At 39.4% G+C, this 19,554-nt stretch overlaps 5 protein-coding genes across 5 annotated transcripts; 3 read left to right on the top strand and 2 right to left on the bottom strand.

The window, feature by feature from the left end:
- Positions 1–135: 135 nt before the first annotated feature.
- EAE97_001241 (uncharacterized protein) lies at positions 136–2,398 on the top strand. Its single transcript, XM_038871751.1, has 2 exons — positions 136–609; positions 664–2,398. The coding sequence occupies exons 1-2, from the start codon at positions 179–181 to the stop codon at positions 2,039–2,041; spliced, it is 1,809 nt and encodes a 602-aa protein (XP_038737652.1). The 5' UTR covers positions 136–178; the 3' UTR covers positions 2,042–2,398.
- A 415-nt stretch (positions 2,399–2,813) lies between these two features.
- EAE97_001242 (uncharacterized protein) lies at positions 2,814–5,475 on the bottom strand (the record flags this gene model as incomplete). Its single annotated transcript, XM_038871752.1, has 3 exons — positions 2,814–4,224; positions 4,276–5,239; positions 5,289–5,475. 3 exons carry the CDS (start codon positions 5,473–5,475, stop codon positions 2,814–2,816), a joined length of 2,562 nt encoding a protein of 853 aa, XP_038737653.1.
- Positions 5,476–8,838: 3,363 nt separating this feature from the next.
- EAE97_001243 (uncharacterized protein) lies at positions 8,839–11,025 on the top strand (the record flags this gene model as incomplete). Its single annotated transcript, XM_038871753.1, has 3 exons — positions 8,839–9,541; positions 9,601–10,080; positions 10,130–11,025. The coding sequence occupies 3 exons, from the start codon at positions 8,839–8,841 to the stop codon at positions 11,023–11,025; spliced, it is 2,079 nt and encodes a 692-aa protein (XP_038737654.1).
- A 1,419-nt stretch (positions 11,026–12,444) lies between these two features.
- Positions 12,445–13,407, top strand: EAE97_001244 (uncharacterized protein; the record flags this gene model as incomplete). Its single annotated transcript, XM_038871754.1, has 1 exon — positions 12,445–13,407. The coding sequence occupies one exon, from the start codon at positions 12,445–12,447 to the stop codon at positions 13,405–13,407; it is 963 nt and encodes a 320-aa protein (XP_038737655.1).
- Positions 13,408–13,969: 562 nt separating this feature from the next.
- EAE97_001245 (uncharacterized protein) lies at positions 13,970–15,980 on the bottom strand. Its single transcript, XM_038871755.1, has 2 exons — positions 15,122–15,980; positions 13,970–15,013 (listed from the first exon to the last, which is right to left on the bottom strand). Exons 1-2 carry the CDS (start codon positions 15,282–15,284, stop codon positions 14,265–14,267), a joined length of 912 nt encoding a protein of 303 aa, XP_038737656.1. The 5' UTR covers positions 15,285–15,980; the 3' UTR covers positions 13,970–14,264.
- Positions 15,981–19,554: the final 3,574 nt, after the last annotated feature.

Raw genomic sequence — 19,554 nt, forward strand, 5'->3', positions numbered from 1 at the left:
TAAGAATAGTTTCATCGATATCTTTGTTGACAGTTTCTCGTTGCCACAGCAATAAAGGTCAACCCTCCAAAAACCAGCTAAAAGAACTATGGATACCTACTAGCAATGGGTAATTGATTACAACCCCGGTCTCCAAGCTTGCATGCCGAGTTAGGATCGAAATGGAAGCATAGCAAAAATGTCACATTCATCCGGCCCAGCTCATCGCAGCGTATCGAATATTCGTCCATCTATAAATCCACAGGGTGGTAGTGGTGCGCCTTCAACACCGCATACGCCTATTCGACAACTCTCAAACTCATTTGGTTCGCCCTCTACTCTGCGCGCAGAAGAAGAATGTATAGTGATTGAAATCGGATGTCGATATGTAAAGGTCGGTTTCGCAGGCGATGCAGGACCTAAAGCAGTCATAAATTTTGGACCAGAAGAACAGAGAAGAGTGGGGGATTTTAGGAGATGGCAGCCAGGATACGATAAAGCTTGGAGGGAGAGGATACATGGGAAGAAATGGGGGGAGGCACATGAGCTCTGGAAGTTAGATTTGAGGGACGTGGATTTGGGACTAGTGGGTGATAAGATTGAGAGGGCTGTGAGGGATGCTTATACAAAGTTTGTAGAGCCTCTTCTAGTCTGAAGAGGACGTTACTGACCATGGCTTCGCAGATTCCTACTGATCGATTCGAGGCCGAGAAAAGTGACTTTGGCACTCCCGTCTATATTACCATCACCTCTTCTCTCTACAATTTTAGATACGATGTTTACGAATTTCCAGTCTCCGAATATATCTTTACATTCCACACCAGCACTCACGACGGTAGCCGCAGGTCTTCGAGCCGCTATGATCGTAGATATTGGTTGGAACGAAACCATAGTAACTGGAATATATGAGTTCCGAGAAGTATCGAGCCACAGATCTATAAGGGCGACGAAGTTACTAGGACAAGCGATGCGCACACTGTTGGCCGAATCTTTCGACCCGAAAATATTGATGCAGGAGTCAATAGACGGCCAAGAAAATGTGGCCTTGGAAGAATTTATAAGTTTCGAAGAGTGCGAAGAAATAGTCAATCGAATGGCATGGTGCAAGCCATCTCGAAATTTCGTCCCCAAACCCGCACCCGAAAGTGGTCTCGCGCCATTAGAAGAAGAAGAAACCGAATTACAAGCCGGTATGCGGTCGCTAAACATCACCAAAGTCCCAGAATCCAACGATATAGTCACAATTCCACTGAAATCCACCCTCCCACCACGCAAACTCCGCATTCCCTTTTCCCAACTTGCTCAACCCTGCGAAGAAGCACTCCTCGCAACCCATCTCCCCACCCCCGAGCTCGACGATGAAGAACTCCCCATACATCTCCTCCTCTACCAAGCTCTCCTACGTCTTCCCGTCGACCTCCGCTCTGTTTGCATGTCCCGAATCGTTTTTGTGGGCGGCGGCTCCAGTATCATTGGTTTGAAAGCCCGAATTCTGGAAGAACTTAATACGCTTGTCGAAGAACGAGGCTGGGATCCCGTCCAAGGAAAGGCAGTTTCGCAATACAAAAGCAATCCCAAACTTACTCGTTATCGCCAATCACAAACACCCACTTCCCCCATCGAAACCCCCTCATCACCTCCTCCCTCCTCTCCCTCCTCTCCTTCCTCTCCCTCCTCTCCCTCCTCTTCCATCTCCCCAACCACACCCCATCCTCCACGTATCATCCCCGCCGCCCATCAATCCCCCGAACCCGACTCCATCGCCGCAACTATCTATGCCAGATCAGACAAATTCACCATCCCCGAGGAAAAAGGCATCATACGAGCCGTCGAAAGTCTCGGCGCCTGGTCCGGCGCATCTCTACTATCGCAACTTAAGATCCCCGCTGTAAGTTCCATCGATAGAGAAGCATGGATGCTGCATGGTCTTTCCGGAGCAAATCGTAATGCGGAGGTGAGTGTAGCTGCGGGTGCAGGAAATAGAGGTAGCATGGGACCCGGAGCTTTCAAGGGTGGCGTCGGGGAGAAGGGGAGCTGGACCTTGGGATTGTGGGGGTCGTAGATGGATGGGAGAGCGAGGGAATAATGGGTTTATGAATCATGATTAGAGAGATATTAATGATTATGAGATATCGCTATGGTTGAGCATTTAGGATGCATGTATCACCTATTGCAGTAAGTGTATGACTCAAAATGCAAAAAGAACCAGAGAGAGTACAGCGTGCATGTTTTCTAAGAGCACGTTCTCCTATGCATGTACAAAAAGCCTTGTCTTCTCTATTCATCGAATATCTATTAAGGGGTAAAGGCGGTACCGTATAGCAGACGAAATTTGGCGAATAGTTTGATAGATGATACTGTGCTTGCAAGTAGATCCCATCTTCAATTTTTTTCACGTCATAAATCAATCAACCAAACATTGTATAAAGTAATTAACTTTTGGATTTGCAAGTTAATGCCGCTAAACTTCAAAATTTACACCAGAAGATGCAAATAAAAGCTATATACAAGAAGCGAATGCATCCGCTGGTATCCCGAAGCTACAAAGGACAATATAGACAGGGACAGCAAGTTAGTGTCCCATCGTGTAATGTGTGAAAATGATTGGGTATCTGATGAATCTGAAAAAGACTCCAATAGTATACCGAAACTCCTAAGCCTTACTGATCATCTCGAGCGCCCCCGAAGCCAGCCATGTGTAAAGAGTATTAAGTGCGCCCAATCCCAATCCCATTCCCATGCAAAAAAATGCTGTTATTTAGCGCCCAATATTCATGTCCTCGTGGTCGTTCATTTTATATAATTTGTTCGGTCAAACAGCAGTGCACGACCTATCATAACTCGGGATGAGAATGAATATAATAAGGCATCTCCGTGTGAGTGAACAAGTCCATATCTGCATCAAGATTTGGCGCCTCTGTGTGCGTATATAAAGACATCTCTGTATCAGGTTGTGGCGCATATACTGCATGAAGTTGTGCTATGTGTGCAGCATCCTCAATTGTAATACCTACTGGAGGGTGTGTAAGTTGGCTTTCCTCAAGTTGTGCCTCGGGCTGTATGCTTTCTGGCTCGTCGTCCAATTCCGATACTGTAGATCTATAGTCTTCGTCCTCATCTTCATCCTCACTTCCAGAATTCATCACTTCGTCTTCATCCTCACTCTCAGAGTTCATCACATCATCTTCGTCTTCTGAACCGTGTTCCAGGTCTGGTTCAGTGATAGTATCACTAATTATGGAGGCACGAGATACTGGACGTGGGATTGATCCTGCTGTTGGTTGACTTGGAGAATATATATCGTTCCTGAGAAACGTAGCAGTATTGGCTGCTTCCTGAGTATCGGTAGTAGCTCTTTCTGATAAAAAGTCCCAGTCTTTTTGATCCAAAACATGTTTTATCAGTCGACTTTGTTCAGGATCTGCAAGAGCATCTCTTAGATGCCAGATTGGTTTGCCGTAACTTGGAATCCAGAATCTGCAGTCGCGAATCGAAAGTACACGAAGGTTGGGTCCCATCTTTCGAGAAATTTTCTCTGCAAGTTCTTTATTCTCACATTCGGATTCTGCGAAATGCTTCATGCCCAGAAGGTGATCATGAACCAATGAATTAAGTCGAGGGCTAGACTGATCGTGTGGATCGGGGAGAAGGCCATAATTCCATAATAACTTAGGATTCAGTACTAGAACTTTGATATTATGCCATGCGCGGTATGATTTAAAGCCAACGTCTATGTTAGTAATGTTAAAGCGATCAAGTCTAGCACGGCGAAGATCTTCGCCCCAATAGCCTCCACCATCAACGGACAGGAAATCTGCAGGTCGAGTCCACTCTTGTCCTCTAGGAACATTGGCATAGTGATCAGGAGTATGTTCTGAATCCAGTCGAATTTCTTTGATTGACATCCATCCTTTAAGCGCTTTATTCAATGGATTTTCATACTTCAATAGTCGGTTATCTTCAGCTGCATTCAGGAGTTGAAAACTTTGAAGGGTAGGTTTGTGTGATTCGATAAAGGCGAGCATAATTTTGGTCATGGTGCGAGGGTGTTCGAATGAGTGTTTCTCAGACTCGGGCCATTGTAAATGAAGATGATTTAGGCGAGGAAAGAGGGGGGCTTGCTCGGAAGAACTTTTGAGAATGAAGGAAAGTAATGTTTCATCTAAAAAGTCGAAGTAGAATCTGGTCAAATTGTGTCTGCATCTGCGGAATGATTGTAGGACAATTTTTGGAGGAGCAATAACACTATAATTTAAAATCAGTATAGAAGAGTACTAAAACGGAAGTTGAACTGACAGGTGTGCATCGTCTTCAAGAACTAGCTCACGCATGGAGGCGGGGAAGCCAACGTTGTAATTTTGAATCAATGGTGAACTTTCATCAATCTCATTGGGTACAAGGCTCGCCCAGAATCTCGCCAAAGTATACTGTCCTTGATTGTGAAAGGATCTATTATCACGAGTCACGGCAATGTGAAGGACTTCGAGGTTGCTTTCTCGCACCTCAGCACCTAGAGCTGCTGATTCCAAAGGTGATAGCAAACCAATCTCGAATGTTGTTAGTCTTGATAACCCTCGGAAATTCAATACCATGTTATCAACCAGGTCTTGTTTCTCGTTATGGGAAAGCTGACTAATAGCTTCTGCCGAATGGTTTCTGTCTAGAAGAGCCTGGGAGTCAACTGTCGTTGTTCGCCATATCCGTAGTTCTCGAAGCGATGGTAATGCGAGTAGTAAATCCCAGGTTTTTCTGTTAACTTCACCATCGATTCGAAGGGTGTAAAGGTTCTCCATCATAGGAAATAAGTCCCCATAAACCTCTCGAATCGTCCAATCTTCTCTCGAACCTCCTTGGGGTAGATCTCTCGAGTCGACATCCCATACTGTTCTGAGGGCAAAGTTTTTGACCTTCGGTAGCCTCGAAACGATTGAAGGCACTCGGTGCTCTCCTCGTCCCATTCTCATCCATGGAGGTCGTAGATGTGTGTCGTTTCGTCTTTCGTGACTTTCATGGCGTAAGATTCGAAGAGGATCTTGTCCATCTGAGGGGTAGGATGGATCGTAGAATTGAGCGGTATTGATGGTGATATTTGACCACAGGATTCGTTCGGCAATATCATTGTATGCCCAGCTAACTAGCGCCCAGTTCTTCAATGATTCCAAGTCGTCAGTCCGAGATATAATGTGGTTGATAATTTCCGTGGGGAGATATGGGATTGTTATCGGTTTCGCGGATCGTGGTGTGACGTGGTTAGCGATACCTGCGATAACGTTAATGAGATGGCAGGGCGTAGAGGGGAGAATACATACTTGGCCAGGATACCATATTGTTACCTGTTGAGATATTTGAATGTTCATCATGGAGGATAGAACCATCGGCTGGCAAGCAGTTTTTGAGAGCCGCCGACTGCCAATTACCATCTCTCTTACTTTTGGACAGGGTAATCGGTTCACAAGTAGCTTTACCATAGGTGGAATGCCGTTTGAACTTTTCCATTGTTACTAAATATTGTGGTGTAGATATATTGTATATGAGATGATTTAAAGAACGATAGATATCAAGTATCTATATTAATATTGATTTGAATTTGCAGTTGCGGAAGTTGAATGTTTAAAAAAGGTGAGGAGGTGAGATGGTTATATCTATGATCGGTAGTAGAAGTATCGCAGGTGTACCTGGTACGTTCCGGTGCATGAGATGGCTATTTCAGTCTTAACTCGATGATAGCCGAGCCCAGAGATATCCACCACCTCTTTTTTTTTGAGGGGGCGCGGAAGAGTTTCAAGGGTTATGACATTTCTTAACCTTGCGTTGAATCCCAAGTAGTGCTACTATTGTAACCATGGAGGAGATGTCCTAATCGTTGTACCGCCCGCCACATTGGATGATGAGAGGAGAAGTACACTTGACTTGAAAGGCTTCATGTTTTTCATTCTTGAGTGGATAGATTTTACAGTATTACTCATGTGTATGACCGTATAAGGAGCCAAAAGGATCGATTGCACTACCTCGACTACCTACCTAGGTAGATATCGTTCTCAGCTCAGCTCAGGTACTGGGAGTCTCTCTATTTGCCTTTGAATGCATTTTCTTTGAGTTATCAAAATATGAACCTTGTACGGTGGCATGAATCCATTATACATGTCATGATACCACTATGAGATGAAGATTAACTTCTAACAGTTGGTAAGCATGGGCAAGTTGAGTATGTTAGGCGCGAATACATTTATTGCCCAGTCATCATTTCATGTTTCCGATTTACCATTTTGGATTGTCAAAACGTCTCACAACCCTTCAAAATTCTTCCTTGGATCTGTTCCCCCATTTCATCGATTGGGTATAAAATCCCCGAATGCTACTCGGTCGGGTACTATAAACAGTGGATTTCTCTTGCCAGCGGCGGCCGTACACGTTGACCTCGAGAATTTTTCAAAGCACACGTTCTTCCAATACTTTCAATCCTACAGCCACAAAATGGCCTCGACCTTGTCTTTTATTTGAGGAATTCTGAGAGTGGTGGAGGCAATGCGTTTTCAATCGACTGATCACCAGAAGAGGAGAATTTGTGAATATTCCTCATGACAAGATGACTGCTTGGGAATGGACTACAGTATTGACATCATGACAAAGGGATTGATCATTGATCAGCTACCTACCCTCTCTTCTCTATTTGATATGGAGTAAAAGAGGACCCTTTCAGATACCGCCTCAATGCAGGCCCATCCATTTTCAGTTATGATATCTGCCAGTGCTAGTATCAGGAACTTAATAATAGCTTGAGGGAAATTATCAATGTATCCACTGTGGAGGAAGGGCAAATCTATGGAGTGGTAAATTTATGGAGTGGTTCTAGAATTCAGCCATTTCACTTATTTCTCTACTTACATCTACACCTACTCGTAAGGTTACAGCTTCCATCTAGCTTTCCGTCTCTTTCTATCATTCGGCTTCCTCCTTTGTTTCTCATCTGCTATTCTGCTACATAGGTACAACTCTTTCTTGAGATGACTCTCAAATGTACACGGTGAAGGGCCTCTGCTACATATTTCAGCTCAGAGGCTTGAACATGGCCATGATCTGGGTCTTCAGGATCATTTATTATGGGACAGATGGGGAATCTTTCCACTCTTTTGCTCTTCATTCCAAGAGTATCCTGCTGTTCCACTTGACGAGGCATCAATTCAAACACCCAGCTGATATTCTCGAATAACTTCCAAATCCTTCCGCCTATCAGGTAATGAGAAGTCAATCCCGTTGCGCCTCATAGATGCATCTTAGATGTCTCGCTCTTATCGTGGCGGGGAGCGTACAAGATCGAGAAATCACGATCATCGGGTACAAATGATATCATGTTTGTCCTCTTATGCTTACGCCATGAGGTTACGATCTGTACTGTTTCCATCGATTCGATCTCCTCACGATGAGAAAATTCCATTCTTCGAAATGAACGTTACAGAGATCATATATGTAAGACATATTTGCTATAGATTCCTACATGAGTATTTCGCGGCGCACACTTCAAAGTACTTACGGAGAGAGAACGAAAAGTGATTAAACTCACATAGTTATAAAACTTGACCCAAAAGGAACTCACCTGATGATCCTACCACGTCTGGAAGAGAATATTTTGGAATTTGGGCAATCCCAAATCACGTTCTTTGAGCTCTAAGATTAATTTTATTGATTATTCCAGAATTTTAGAACAATACAAACTCCGAGCAAGCAGTCTGTACCATCTATCTCACACGATGTACTTTGTACCCTCACGTTACGAGAAAGAAAGAAGGCATTCGTCAGCCTTGCTACGATGATTTAGCCTTGCATAAGGGTCCAACAATACCCAGGTGATCCCTTGAAGCTCAATCAATCAATCTGAGATCCTGCATGATTCTTGATGCTGCCAACGTTTCGAATTTACCTTCTCCATTACCTAGCATCTCCATCTCCATCACATTGCCGACTTTGATTGGTCTAGAATGTGAGAAGCACGGCATTCACGAATTCCCAATATTATTTGATAATCGATTCCAATTGGAGATTCGGGGATAATGTTCGATGATAGATATGGGGATTTGATTGGTATTTGTCTTATGCTTATCGATTATTCAGCCGTGCTTTGGATACCCTGGTTGTATCTTTTCCCACTCTTCGAGGACCGGAGTACAAACGAATATGATGACTGGAAATTGGTACCAAGTTCCAACATACTACTGTTCTGTAACTTCTTTTCTACCCGAATCACATCATAGCATAGACATTGAATTGATGTGGTCTAAAGCGCGTTTGGAACCCATTCATTTTTCTGTTTTGGTTAAAGTATCGAATAATTATATTATCATTATCATCTAGTTTCATCTCTCCTATCCCTCCCCCCACAGACTTTGATTCACTACCTACTTTCCCAAGTACTAAGCGCTCTCTCCATATGACGTACCGGCCGTGTAATTTTGCATGCAATTTTCAATCTTAAAAGTCAAGACCCAATTTTCCATTCATCGCAGACCACTCACCAAACTTTAACCATTGGAATTAGGTCAATCCGTGGCTCGAGGGTTGGTAGCTCAATTATCATAACTTGATTCTTGGCTCACCTGCTCAAGAGGAAAAGCTTCGGCAGAAGGAAAAGAAACCGAATTCTAGATTTCTCAATTTACATCTCTTTAGTATCTTATTGTTCCGATAGTCCCCTAAAATATTTCTCGATCCTTTCTATTTACAAGATTTTAGACTTGTCCTTAGTATCAATCAAAGGGACCTTGATATATAAGCAGAAAGAAAACAAAACAGAGAACGAAATCCCCCTGGGATACATTTGTGTTTTCGGCCTCGAATTCTTTTGTTTACAAAAGATAAGCAAAAATGCAATCGCGGCGGGAATCTGCGATTGAAGATCCAAACTTCTTAACAACAACGGGGGCAGAATTACCAGCATTATCGACATCCGGAATTTCTGGAAATAGTGCAAGAAGGAACAGTAGAAGAGGCAGTATTGGGGCATCTACAGCGCGTACATCGGCGAATTCACTGGCACAACAAAACACACTGAATTCTCAAGGAACAACCGGACAACCACAACGACCTCCACCAGCGGTCTGGCGACCAACTATTCGAATCAGACGAATACCATCATCGGCCAATCTTCCTGCTGGAAATTCGCAGGCCAATCAACCTTATGATAATACATCCCGGAGAGATTGGCAGACCCGCAATAACTCAACTCCACATGTTGACAATCATCTCACATCGGTCGACGATACTATTGATACATCAAACAGGCGTCGAAGTAGTTCTGAACCACAGCGCCCAGCATGGTTAACCTCCCAATCGGCTACAGCTGCAGGTCCCCCACGGGTTAGGGCGGGTTCATATATCCCATCTACCATTGAAGAAACTTCCGCAACAAAACAAGAAGGTCCAATTTTTGCTTCAATCAATACCGGTGGAAATAATACGACAAATGAAGTCCCTCCTCCTCTACAACATTCTCATACTCATAGTGAAGGGGTCCCAAGAACACAAGATGAATACGACACTGATCTTGTTGATTTCCTTGATCTAGTTGGTTTGTCACCCCTCAATGTTGTTATAGGAATTTCTTGAATATCTCTAACCATTTTCCAGATCCCGAAATTTCTACACTGACAAGTCTTACTAATATTCAGAACTCTTTATTTATTCCATCACTTGGAAACCTATTTAACCGTAATCCAACATATAATCTTACCCGAAATGAACTTGTTCGTCGACCAACCAATGATCTCACTCGTCAGCAAACAAATCTTTCCCGTCGTCCAACAAACTTGGGGGATCTTCCAACAATAGAAGAGCCTGGGCCGAATGACGAATTAGGACAAACCCTCCCTCGCCCAGAAAGGCCTCGACTTCAAAGCAGAGATACTGGTGCTTTTACTCTCACTGAATCCATATCGCATCCAGATGAGGAACATCCTCATTATGCCGTAGTCCCGGAAGGCATTAATTTGGACGGCTGGTCACCAGAGGATAAAGAAGAACTTAATGATCATGTGCGTCATCTATTACACTCAAGAAGAGAAGGATTCAAGCGAGCAATGAAAGGATTTGGACAATATGTTAGACAGCGTAAGTTTTCTGCAATCATCTATGGCAGACATGAGACTAATATTTTTAGCTCTCGGATTCTTCGTTACCCTTTATGCAACCCTTATTACTCTATTTGGATTAGCATGGGTTCTTTTCCTGATCGGTTGGGTAAATGTTGGAAGTAAACGTCTTTATGTGATCAACGTTATTGACAATGTTCTTGTTGCCCTTTTTGCTATTATGGGTGATGGACTTGCTCCATTTCGGGCTATCGACACTTACCATATGATATACATAGCTCACTATCATCACTTAACATGGCGACTCCGCAAAGAAAAGGCTCTACCAAAATTAGAAGATCACAACGATTTACCAGCCATATTACCGGAAGATCTAGAAGATCAGATTGTCGAAGATGAAGTATCAGTCCTTAATCCAGCTCAACAAAAGAAACTTCAACATCATCAAAAGAAATTCAACCGATCTCATACGTTCTATAAGCCTCACGAAACTAATACGCATCACGCATTTCCTCTCAGATTACTTGTCGCCGTTGTCGTTCTTCTGGATTGCCATTCTCTTCTTCAAATAGCTCTTGGTACATGTACTTGGGCAATTAGTTACAAGACCAGACCATTTGCATTGACTACAGTAATTCTATGCTGTAGTATCACAGTGAATATAACAGCTGGTGTACTTATCAGTATCGGAGATCATAGGACTAGAAAGAAGGATGTTTTGGAAAGAATTTTTAAGCAAGATTTGACCAAGGAGGCTATACATAAGATGGAGAAGGCTAGGGAAAAGGAAAAGGAAAGAAATGGTGAATTGGAGGCTGAAAATAAAGCAGAAGTTGATTTCCTAAGGGACAACAGACACAATACTAAAAGGGAAAAGAAGGGAACAGGAATCGAAGTTCAGGATGAAAACGGACAAAGTGACGCTACTACTTCGACTGAAGCTAGTACTTCGAAAGATCTATAAAGTCGTGTAGGGAAGATATGAGGGATGTGTTGAATGAATTCTTAATAGGATATTTGGGATATGAGTTTGAGAATTGCATGGGTGTGGGTGCGCGCTGATGAGTGATGGATAGATGGTAATTTTATATAATAGATACCAGAGGCTTCTTCATGGCCATTTTACTATTCTTTTTAATTACTTCGATGAGTTTTGAAACAATTTACAATACAAGGCAATTCGGCTTTTTGCCCTTGTCTCTCAAACTCTTTTTTTCGTTCTAGCATTTCGGTTCAATGGATGAACGGAATTTGATATGCAACCTTTCCAAGTGCCGAAGAGATAAACAGCCACTGCGAGTAGTTATTGGATCGGACATCTGCAATCCACCTCCACCTCCACTCACCACTTTTTGCGCACATACATCACTTACTTGATTATATCAGCCACGAAAAAGATTCCATCCGTGTTAACCTATCGAGCCTGTAACCCCACCCTCCTATCGTGAACATCCAACCAAATCCATTCATTGATTCATAACCCTACCCCACCACGTCATACAGTAATAATTTATATACAAATTGTAGTACCGCATGTATCAAAAAAGGCCGGATGGTGTAGTTGGTTATCACGTGTCCTTAACAATTTCACGATTTCTGAAAGGTGATTGTGAGCTGTTACGTTCGGACAAGGTCCTGGGATCGTGCCCCAGTCTGGTCAATTGTTTTGCCGTATTTTTTTCTTCTTTTGAAATGGGGGGGAGGCCGGAAGAAAAAGAGTGTGAGTGGGATGTGGAAGATAGCTCGGATGGGTAGGTAGGTAGATAGGTACTGCGTAGACTTGTATATTTGAATTATCTAAAGGTGTAATCAATGGTTGGTTGGTATTTTGGTCTCTCTTCTTCTCCTGTCGGGGGCTCGTTCTTTTGTTCTGTGGTATTTGTATCTTTACGTACCTAGGTAGGTAGGCAGTTTCTACATTTTATGTTTTGTGTCTTATATTTGTTGATTTTCTGTGTTTGAAATCGGGGATAGCAGGCAGTAATGGGGGTAGGTTTGGGTTTACGATTGCGAGTTGAGATGGGGTAATTATCAATCTGTGGATGGGTCAAGAGACTTCTGAAGTTGAACAAGAGAAATTGTCTCGAACAGAATTAATACGGTGGTTGCGTTGCATCGATTCCATAACATAAAATTGATACCTCATTGCAATGATAAGAGATCCCTAGTCGTATGGTTGGATCTCCTAATCGAACATGACGAATTTGTGATTATAGATTGCTTCAATTTTCTGAAAAGTTCTGTAGGGGCATCGATTACAAATTTGCTTATGGGATTGCTCTAGGTGAGGTGATCACGAGTGATCAAGCCCCCATTCTTGTTTGAGACCTCACACGTTCACGGTCAGTTCACTTCATCACTACTATTAATCGAAATATTCAAGATGACAATCCTCTCACTTCCTCCCCCCTTACTCATCAATGAACTCTCATACATCCCACCCCCATCCGCAAAAGCATTCGAAGAAGAATTCGCCGGTATCCTTCCCCCGGGAAAAGATATCCAATCATCTCGAGGAACAATCCATTACTATGATTTCAATCCCTCCTCATCAAATACCAAAAAAGTTCTCCTAATCCACGGTATTGGAACAAGTGCTATTGGTATCACGTCTCTTGCCCGTCAACTCGCGGCCTCGGGATCTCATGTTGTGATTTATGATCTCTGGGGCCATGGAAATTCTTCGACTCCTTTGGAAGCACATACGCCGGCGTTGATGCATCTGCAGATTTTTGAAGTTCTCTCGCATTTGGGATGGAACAGGGCGCATTTTGTGGGGTTTAGTTTGGGCGGGAGTATTGTGGCTACTTTCGCGGCGGTGTATCCACAGCTTGTGGAGAGCGCGGCGGTTGTAGCTGGAGCGGGTCTTTGGAGGAAGAAGAATAGTGGATGGTGGAATAAGGTGCAGAAGGATGGAGATTGGATGGTAGATGGAGAGAGTGATCATATTATCATTGAGGAATTAGTGGGCTTCGCTCCATCGGATAGAACCTGGAAAGAAGCAATTCATCGAGGAGAACTTGTATCCCAGCCGATCGATCAATGGCAGAGAGAAAATCATAAAGGTCATATAGCGAGTGTGGTTAGTATTTTCAGATATGGGAATGTTTTTGATCAACATGAGAGTTATAGGAGGTTGATTAAGAGTGGGATCAAGATTTTGGTAATCGTGGGGGAATTTGATACTTCATTTCCACCGGAATTTGTGAAGAGAGAGTTGGGGGAGTTGGAGTGGGAGAAAGAGATAGTGCAGGTGGATGGAGCGGGGCTTGTTTTGGTGAGGACGCATGAGGAGGTGGTGGGGAAATTTATTGAGGAGTTTTGGGAGAGAGAATTTGGGATGTGAAAGGGGGTGGGTTTGTGTTTAAGGAAGATTACGGGAGGGAGAGGGTAGGATTTTGGGTGTTGGTTCTTGGTAGATGGATAAATTGATGGATGTGTAAAGACACGAAAGTAGAAGAATGTTCATACGATCATAAATTATGAAGAACTGCGGGGATGTTGGTCGAGGTGTTGCCATTGAGAAGGGTACTAAGAATTGTAATCTTACAGTTTTTTAGAAGCTGTGAGTGCTAGTCTATGTTCAACGTCTCATCTGAGTTTCTTTGTGGCTCCTTAATCGCTGGGACATCTGATTTGTAGGATGAGTGAACTCGGGAATTCTATTTTTCGAGAGAAGAAGCTGACTGCTAGCTTATTTCTATCTCCATAGACAAAGAGGGAAGTACATTGCATGGGCGTCTCAAATGTATTTAAGAATGGAGACTTCAACACTCTAGCACTATGTCTTTCAAGTCTTCTAAACAAGGGGTAAATTTCTTTAACGAAGTGTGCAAGATTACCCAAAATGGGAAATCACTCGGTACAATGAATTCACAATGATTCTCTCATCAATTGTTTTGGATATCTTGTCATTAATCATATATTCTAATAATAGTATGTAAGTCGCATGCTATACTTTTACATCCTCTATGGATCCCATGCTGAAACGCCTTGCTGTAGAAAAAGCTGTAAAAACGAAAAAGAAAACCACCCTTGCCGACCGTAGTTGGCAGTCCCACGCATATGGTATTAGATTGAGAAACCTCTCCCGTAACATTTTTGCCTTCTGAACAGAAATGTTACTCATGTCCTCCCTTCATTATCCCGTGTAGTCCCAGATGCTAGTAATACCCTCCCTTCATCATTCCATTCTATGCCGATCTAGACGGATTCTCTCGCATAGCCATGACCTTGGTACTTGGTCGCAGATGGAACTCTATCATCCATCGGATATCCATCTCTGCTTCCTGTCGCAACTGGAGTCGAATATTGTTGTCCCTTTCCTTGGATAATGGCACTTGGATGTCTCACGTTGAAAATTACCATAACCAAGAACATAAGCGAAGCGTCAAAGACGTAGATGTAGGTTTCGGTCGACAAAAGAGTACCATCAGATCCTTGTACATACTCTGCGATACGGAATATCGATCGAATCATGATAAAAGTACTGGCGACGTAAAGAATGTATAGATATTGTTGCCATGGTACGGCAGAAGCATGAAGTCCGCCTTGTGCTTTTACGATTCTCATGTGGAAAATGCCGGTCGTGACGATGAAGAAAGCGAAGAAAACAACTTGGACGACGAGACCACCCGTGATAATATTTTCTCCCAACTTGACGTTTGAAGGGGTACTGGCTTTAGCGAGCATTCCACCACCACTGGATTGCATCAGGAAAGAAAGAACATCGCCGGCGACGAATATTTTGGTGAGCCAGCGCGCGCGAATGATGGAATAGTTTTCGCCGTCGGTGAGCACGATGATACGTCCGAGGACCATGTAGATGGATGCTGCGAAAAAGGCGGGGGCGATGAGGATGAGAAGTGTTTGCATGATGTAGGGTCCGAGTGTCCAATCACCGTAGTCCTCGCGAGAGGATAGGAGACGCCCGACGTAACCAATGGCTTCAACTGTAGAGTTGTTTAGTGTAAGTTAAGAAATGTGAAAGAGGTAGGTTATCGACAGCGTTCAGATCATGTGAAATGAAGCTGTGAAGATTTGTGGAAGAGTACACTTACATAAACCTCCGATAACGAAGGGAATGAAATACCATGTTCGCTTGGAAATTAATTGGTAGATGTGGAGGATGGCTGAGATGCCAAATAGGACTACGAAAACGCAAGCCGCGGCTGTTGATGGCTCATAGTGATAGAGCATATATTTTTCTCCATTGACCGACATGATGATTGGTGTGTGATGGGTGTATCACGTTCGTCTAATCGTTAAATATCAATTCGAAGCTCGGGGGACAGGAGGGAGAGGAATATATCGGAACTCGAGATTTTGAATGGTTTGTTTGTGGTCTTTCAAGAGGATAGAAAGAAGCTTGAAGATGGGAATGAGATGGAATAGAATGCTCCATTTTGAAAACAGGAAGAGAGCTATATAATACGTGATTTTTTTGGATAAATGCAAAGTAGATGAAAAGTCACATCTTCGTACTGAGAAGCTCTTCATTGGAGACGCATTGGCGCACTCGTACATCGCTTTCTCGCTTTCTCGCATTCGGAAGGGCTCGCATAGAATGCGAGGAGGGCGGAGCTTGAAAGTGGGTACAACTAGGCGGTAGACTCTTCCAATCCCTGCCTTATGTAAGAAGCTTGAGTAGGATAGGATTGGCATCTCAAGATTGGAAAGAGGCTCTAGAAATGTGATTTTGGGAGGACGATACTTTGAAGTGTTTTTGTTCTGCAAGTCGTGTTTGCTAATGTTTTCAAAGAATTGTTACTTCCTGGAGTACAGCACAATCTCGTAGATTGAATACAAACAGATCTTTTGGTCTGCTCCCTTCACCGAATCTCAATACTCGCTCGAGACTCGCAATCAACAAGCTAGATAATCGTAATTGCCATGATACGAACTTTGATTGGGGAAGTGTGAGGTTTTGTGTGCGGAATAAAAGATGTAGAATTAGAATGGTGCCAAGGATCAAGATATTAGTTCAGAATTAGCTAATTTAAGCTAAATTAATGTTACGTAAGCAGATACAATAGGAGTGGTAAAGCTTACAACTCCTATTGTATCTGCTTACGTAACAATTAATTTAGTAATTATATATGATAAAAGTATAACGAATACTATAAATAAATAAAATGCTTTATTCTAAAGTAAAAATATATTTAGTTTTTGTATTCCTTTTTAAGTTTATATATAATTATTTTTTAAAAACTTTAATTAGTTTTATTGATACTCTTTTATTTAATATCTATTTATTTTATTTTGCTTTTTTTTTCTAAAAAATAAATTAGATATTTAGTTATTTCTTTTTCTTTTCTCCTATATTATATTCTTTTATATAAAATCCGCTTTGAAGTCAGTTTTGAGTTTTATAGAATTTCTGTCACGGTCATGGACTAAAGGGCTCCATTAGGCACGTGATAGTAAGCCCTCGGGCCTACCATATGCCAAAGGAAGCTCGCATATACATATAAATTGTATAATTTTCATAAATTTAGAAGAATTAATAAAAAATCTTAGTGCTACATTTTATCTAATTGATTTATTACTAGTATTTATTTTAACAATTTTTTTCATTCTTTAATAGAATAATTTATCAATTAATATCTATCGAAAAACTATTAATATTAATATGATCTTTATAAAAAGAATGCTTGGAGATTATAATTTGTATAATATAATCTTAAATTAATTGGATAGAAATACTAATTAATTTCTTAAGAAAATCAATATTAATATATAAATAATCCAATTACAATAACCTTCTGACAATAAGGATCTACCACTAATTTAATAATTTCAAGAAATAAAAGAAAAAATGGCTGCTATAAGAAAAGCTTATAAAATAACGATAAACCACCTATTATATATAATCATTCTAGTTAATTATAATAGCTCTGTAGTTATAATGTATATAGCTCTTAGAGTTACTATTTCAAATCAAGAAAAACCTTTTAAACTATAGAGACTAAAATAATATAAAAGGAAAAACATTAATAAAGCTAAAGACTTTTTTTTTTAAGTAGAGATTATATTTCGAAATAATAATGAATATCATTTTTCAACAAATAAAAAAAAAATAAATTATATTATTTAATATTTTAAAAAGCAACCCCTAGTGGTTTAGTATCAATATGAAAATGAGTTATTAAATGAAATAATGAAATGGGGAAATTTTAAAGAATATATATACAATATAATTATAAACAAAGAAAACTAATAGCAACAAATAATTCAAAAAATTGTGTATATAAAACAAAAAAAAAGCGAAACCATAAATACCTTTATAATATACTTAAAAAACCTCAAAGAAAATATCGAGTAAAAACCGGATAGTATTCGGAAAAAAAGGCTATTAGCAAATCTTTTGTTTAGTTTAACTTGGAGAATATCTGAGTCACCCTAACAATCTGAATCTTGCCTCGAATTTATTAAGTATACCTACAGATTAGAAAATATTAATAAATTATATCCAAATAGAGATACTAGAGAGTTGCAATGAGTGTGTAAGTATATCTATTTCCCTTTATAATCAGATTTTCTTTTAAAATGTTTTTATATATAGAATAATATATTTATAAATATTATTCTTTAGGGTTGAGAATCAAACCAATTAACAAGAAACTCAACAATCAAATTAGAAAAGCCTTCTATTGAAATATTATATATAAATTGTATCCAAAATATTATTTACTATAAATATTAATAGAAAGGGTATTATATTATTATATATCAAAATCCTATTATATATAGATGTTGTAGAAAAAAGTACAAAGATTTTATTTATCCAAACAATATATTTAATGCTCTTTGTTTGGAAAACATTTAGACCTAGTTATCATAATGAGTGTTCCTTTGATACTAGGCTCATAAAAAAAAGAAAAAGCAATTTGTATAATTGTTGCGTTTTTCAATACAAACAAGAAACTAATAGCTCTCCAATGCCTTATCAATTTAGGAGTACAAGCCAATGTTATTCAACAAAGTAAATATATAAAATAGGATTGAGTATCAAATAAGAAGGGTACCTCACTTGTATCTACGAATAATACCACTATCGTCTTATATAGAGATCACAAATTTACTATAGAAATGAAAAACGATAAAAGGGAAAAAAAAACTTATACCCATAACTTTACCTCTACTATATTAGATTTACCAAAGATAGATGTTATCCTAGGTCTACCTTAACTATAAATAGTAAACCTAGATATCAACTAAAAATCAATATCTCTTTAATATTGTTCTAGTCTTAATAACCTTAAGATAATTCCGATAAAGGAATTTTATTGAAAAATAAAATAAGATAATTAAATCTTTATAATATTTCTAAATAATAGTATATTTTATTAATTAAAGATATGGGATTATATAATATTTATATTAAAATCACTTATTATACCAAAAGAATTCAAAAAATATAAAATAGTATTTTTAAAGAACAAAAATAGTTTTTTACTTAATTATTATTTGATAAAGCATTGTATTAACCTCGAATTTGATTTAATCTCTCCTTAGAGTTCTATCTATTTTTTATTAGAGAAGAAATCCCTAATATTATAAGAGTATTTTGAAGAGTATTAGAAAAAAGGGTGGATTAAAAGATTGATTAATTTAACAAGCACTCTAATTATATTTATATCTAAAAAGGGGGGAGGCTATTAATTATGTATTGATTATTGTGGGTTAAATTAAATTATAAAGAAAGATAAAATTTTATTATTCTTTATTAATAAATTCTTAAATCAATTGCGGTAAGGTATTATTTTTATAAAACTAGATTTAAAAGATATATATTATTATATTTATATACGAGTAGGAGACAAATAGAAAACAGCATTTCGCACATAATATAATCAATACAAATATAAAGTAATACTATTCAATCTCACTAATGCTCTAATAATATTTTAGATATATATCAATTAAACACTAGCGGGCTTAATAAATAATATTTATATAATATACTTAAACAATATCCTAATTTATTTAAAGAATAAAGCTACATATATAATAAATATTTAAAGAGTTCTCAAATATTTTATTGAATATAAACTCTATGTTAAATTAAAGAAATACATTTTTTATATAAGCGAAGTTAAATTCTTGGGTTTTATTATTTTGACTACAGGAGTTACAATAAAATCAGAATATATTTAGATTATAATAAAATAATCTATACCTAATAATCTCCAGGATATATAGATATTCTTTAGCTTTGTGAACTTTTACTAATGTTTTATCAAAATCTATTTGGCTATAATTTATAGTATAATCATATTAATAAAAGAAACAAAAAAAAAAGAGAGTATAACTAAGTTCAAATGGATTAACAAAGCCCAAAAGGTTTTTGAAGTTTTAAAAAAGATTTTCATTTTAGTATTAATCCTTTAACACTTCAACCCCCTACTTTATATAATAATCAAAATCAATGCATCAATATTTGCATTAGGGTGTATATTGTTACAACTATTCCCTGTAGGCATAAAGGTAT

This window comes from Botrytis byssoidea (genome assembly GCF_014898295.1).
Source record: "Botrytis byssoidea strain MUCL 94 chromosome Unknown BBYS_002, whole genome shotgun sequence".
Taxonomy (NCBI): Eukaryota; Fungi; Ascomycota; class Leotiomycetes; order Helotiales; family Sclerotiniaceae; genus Botrytis; species Botrytis byssoidea.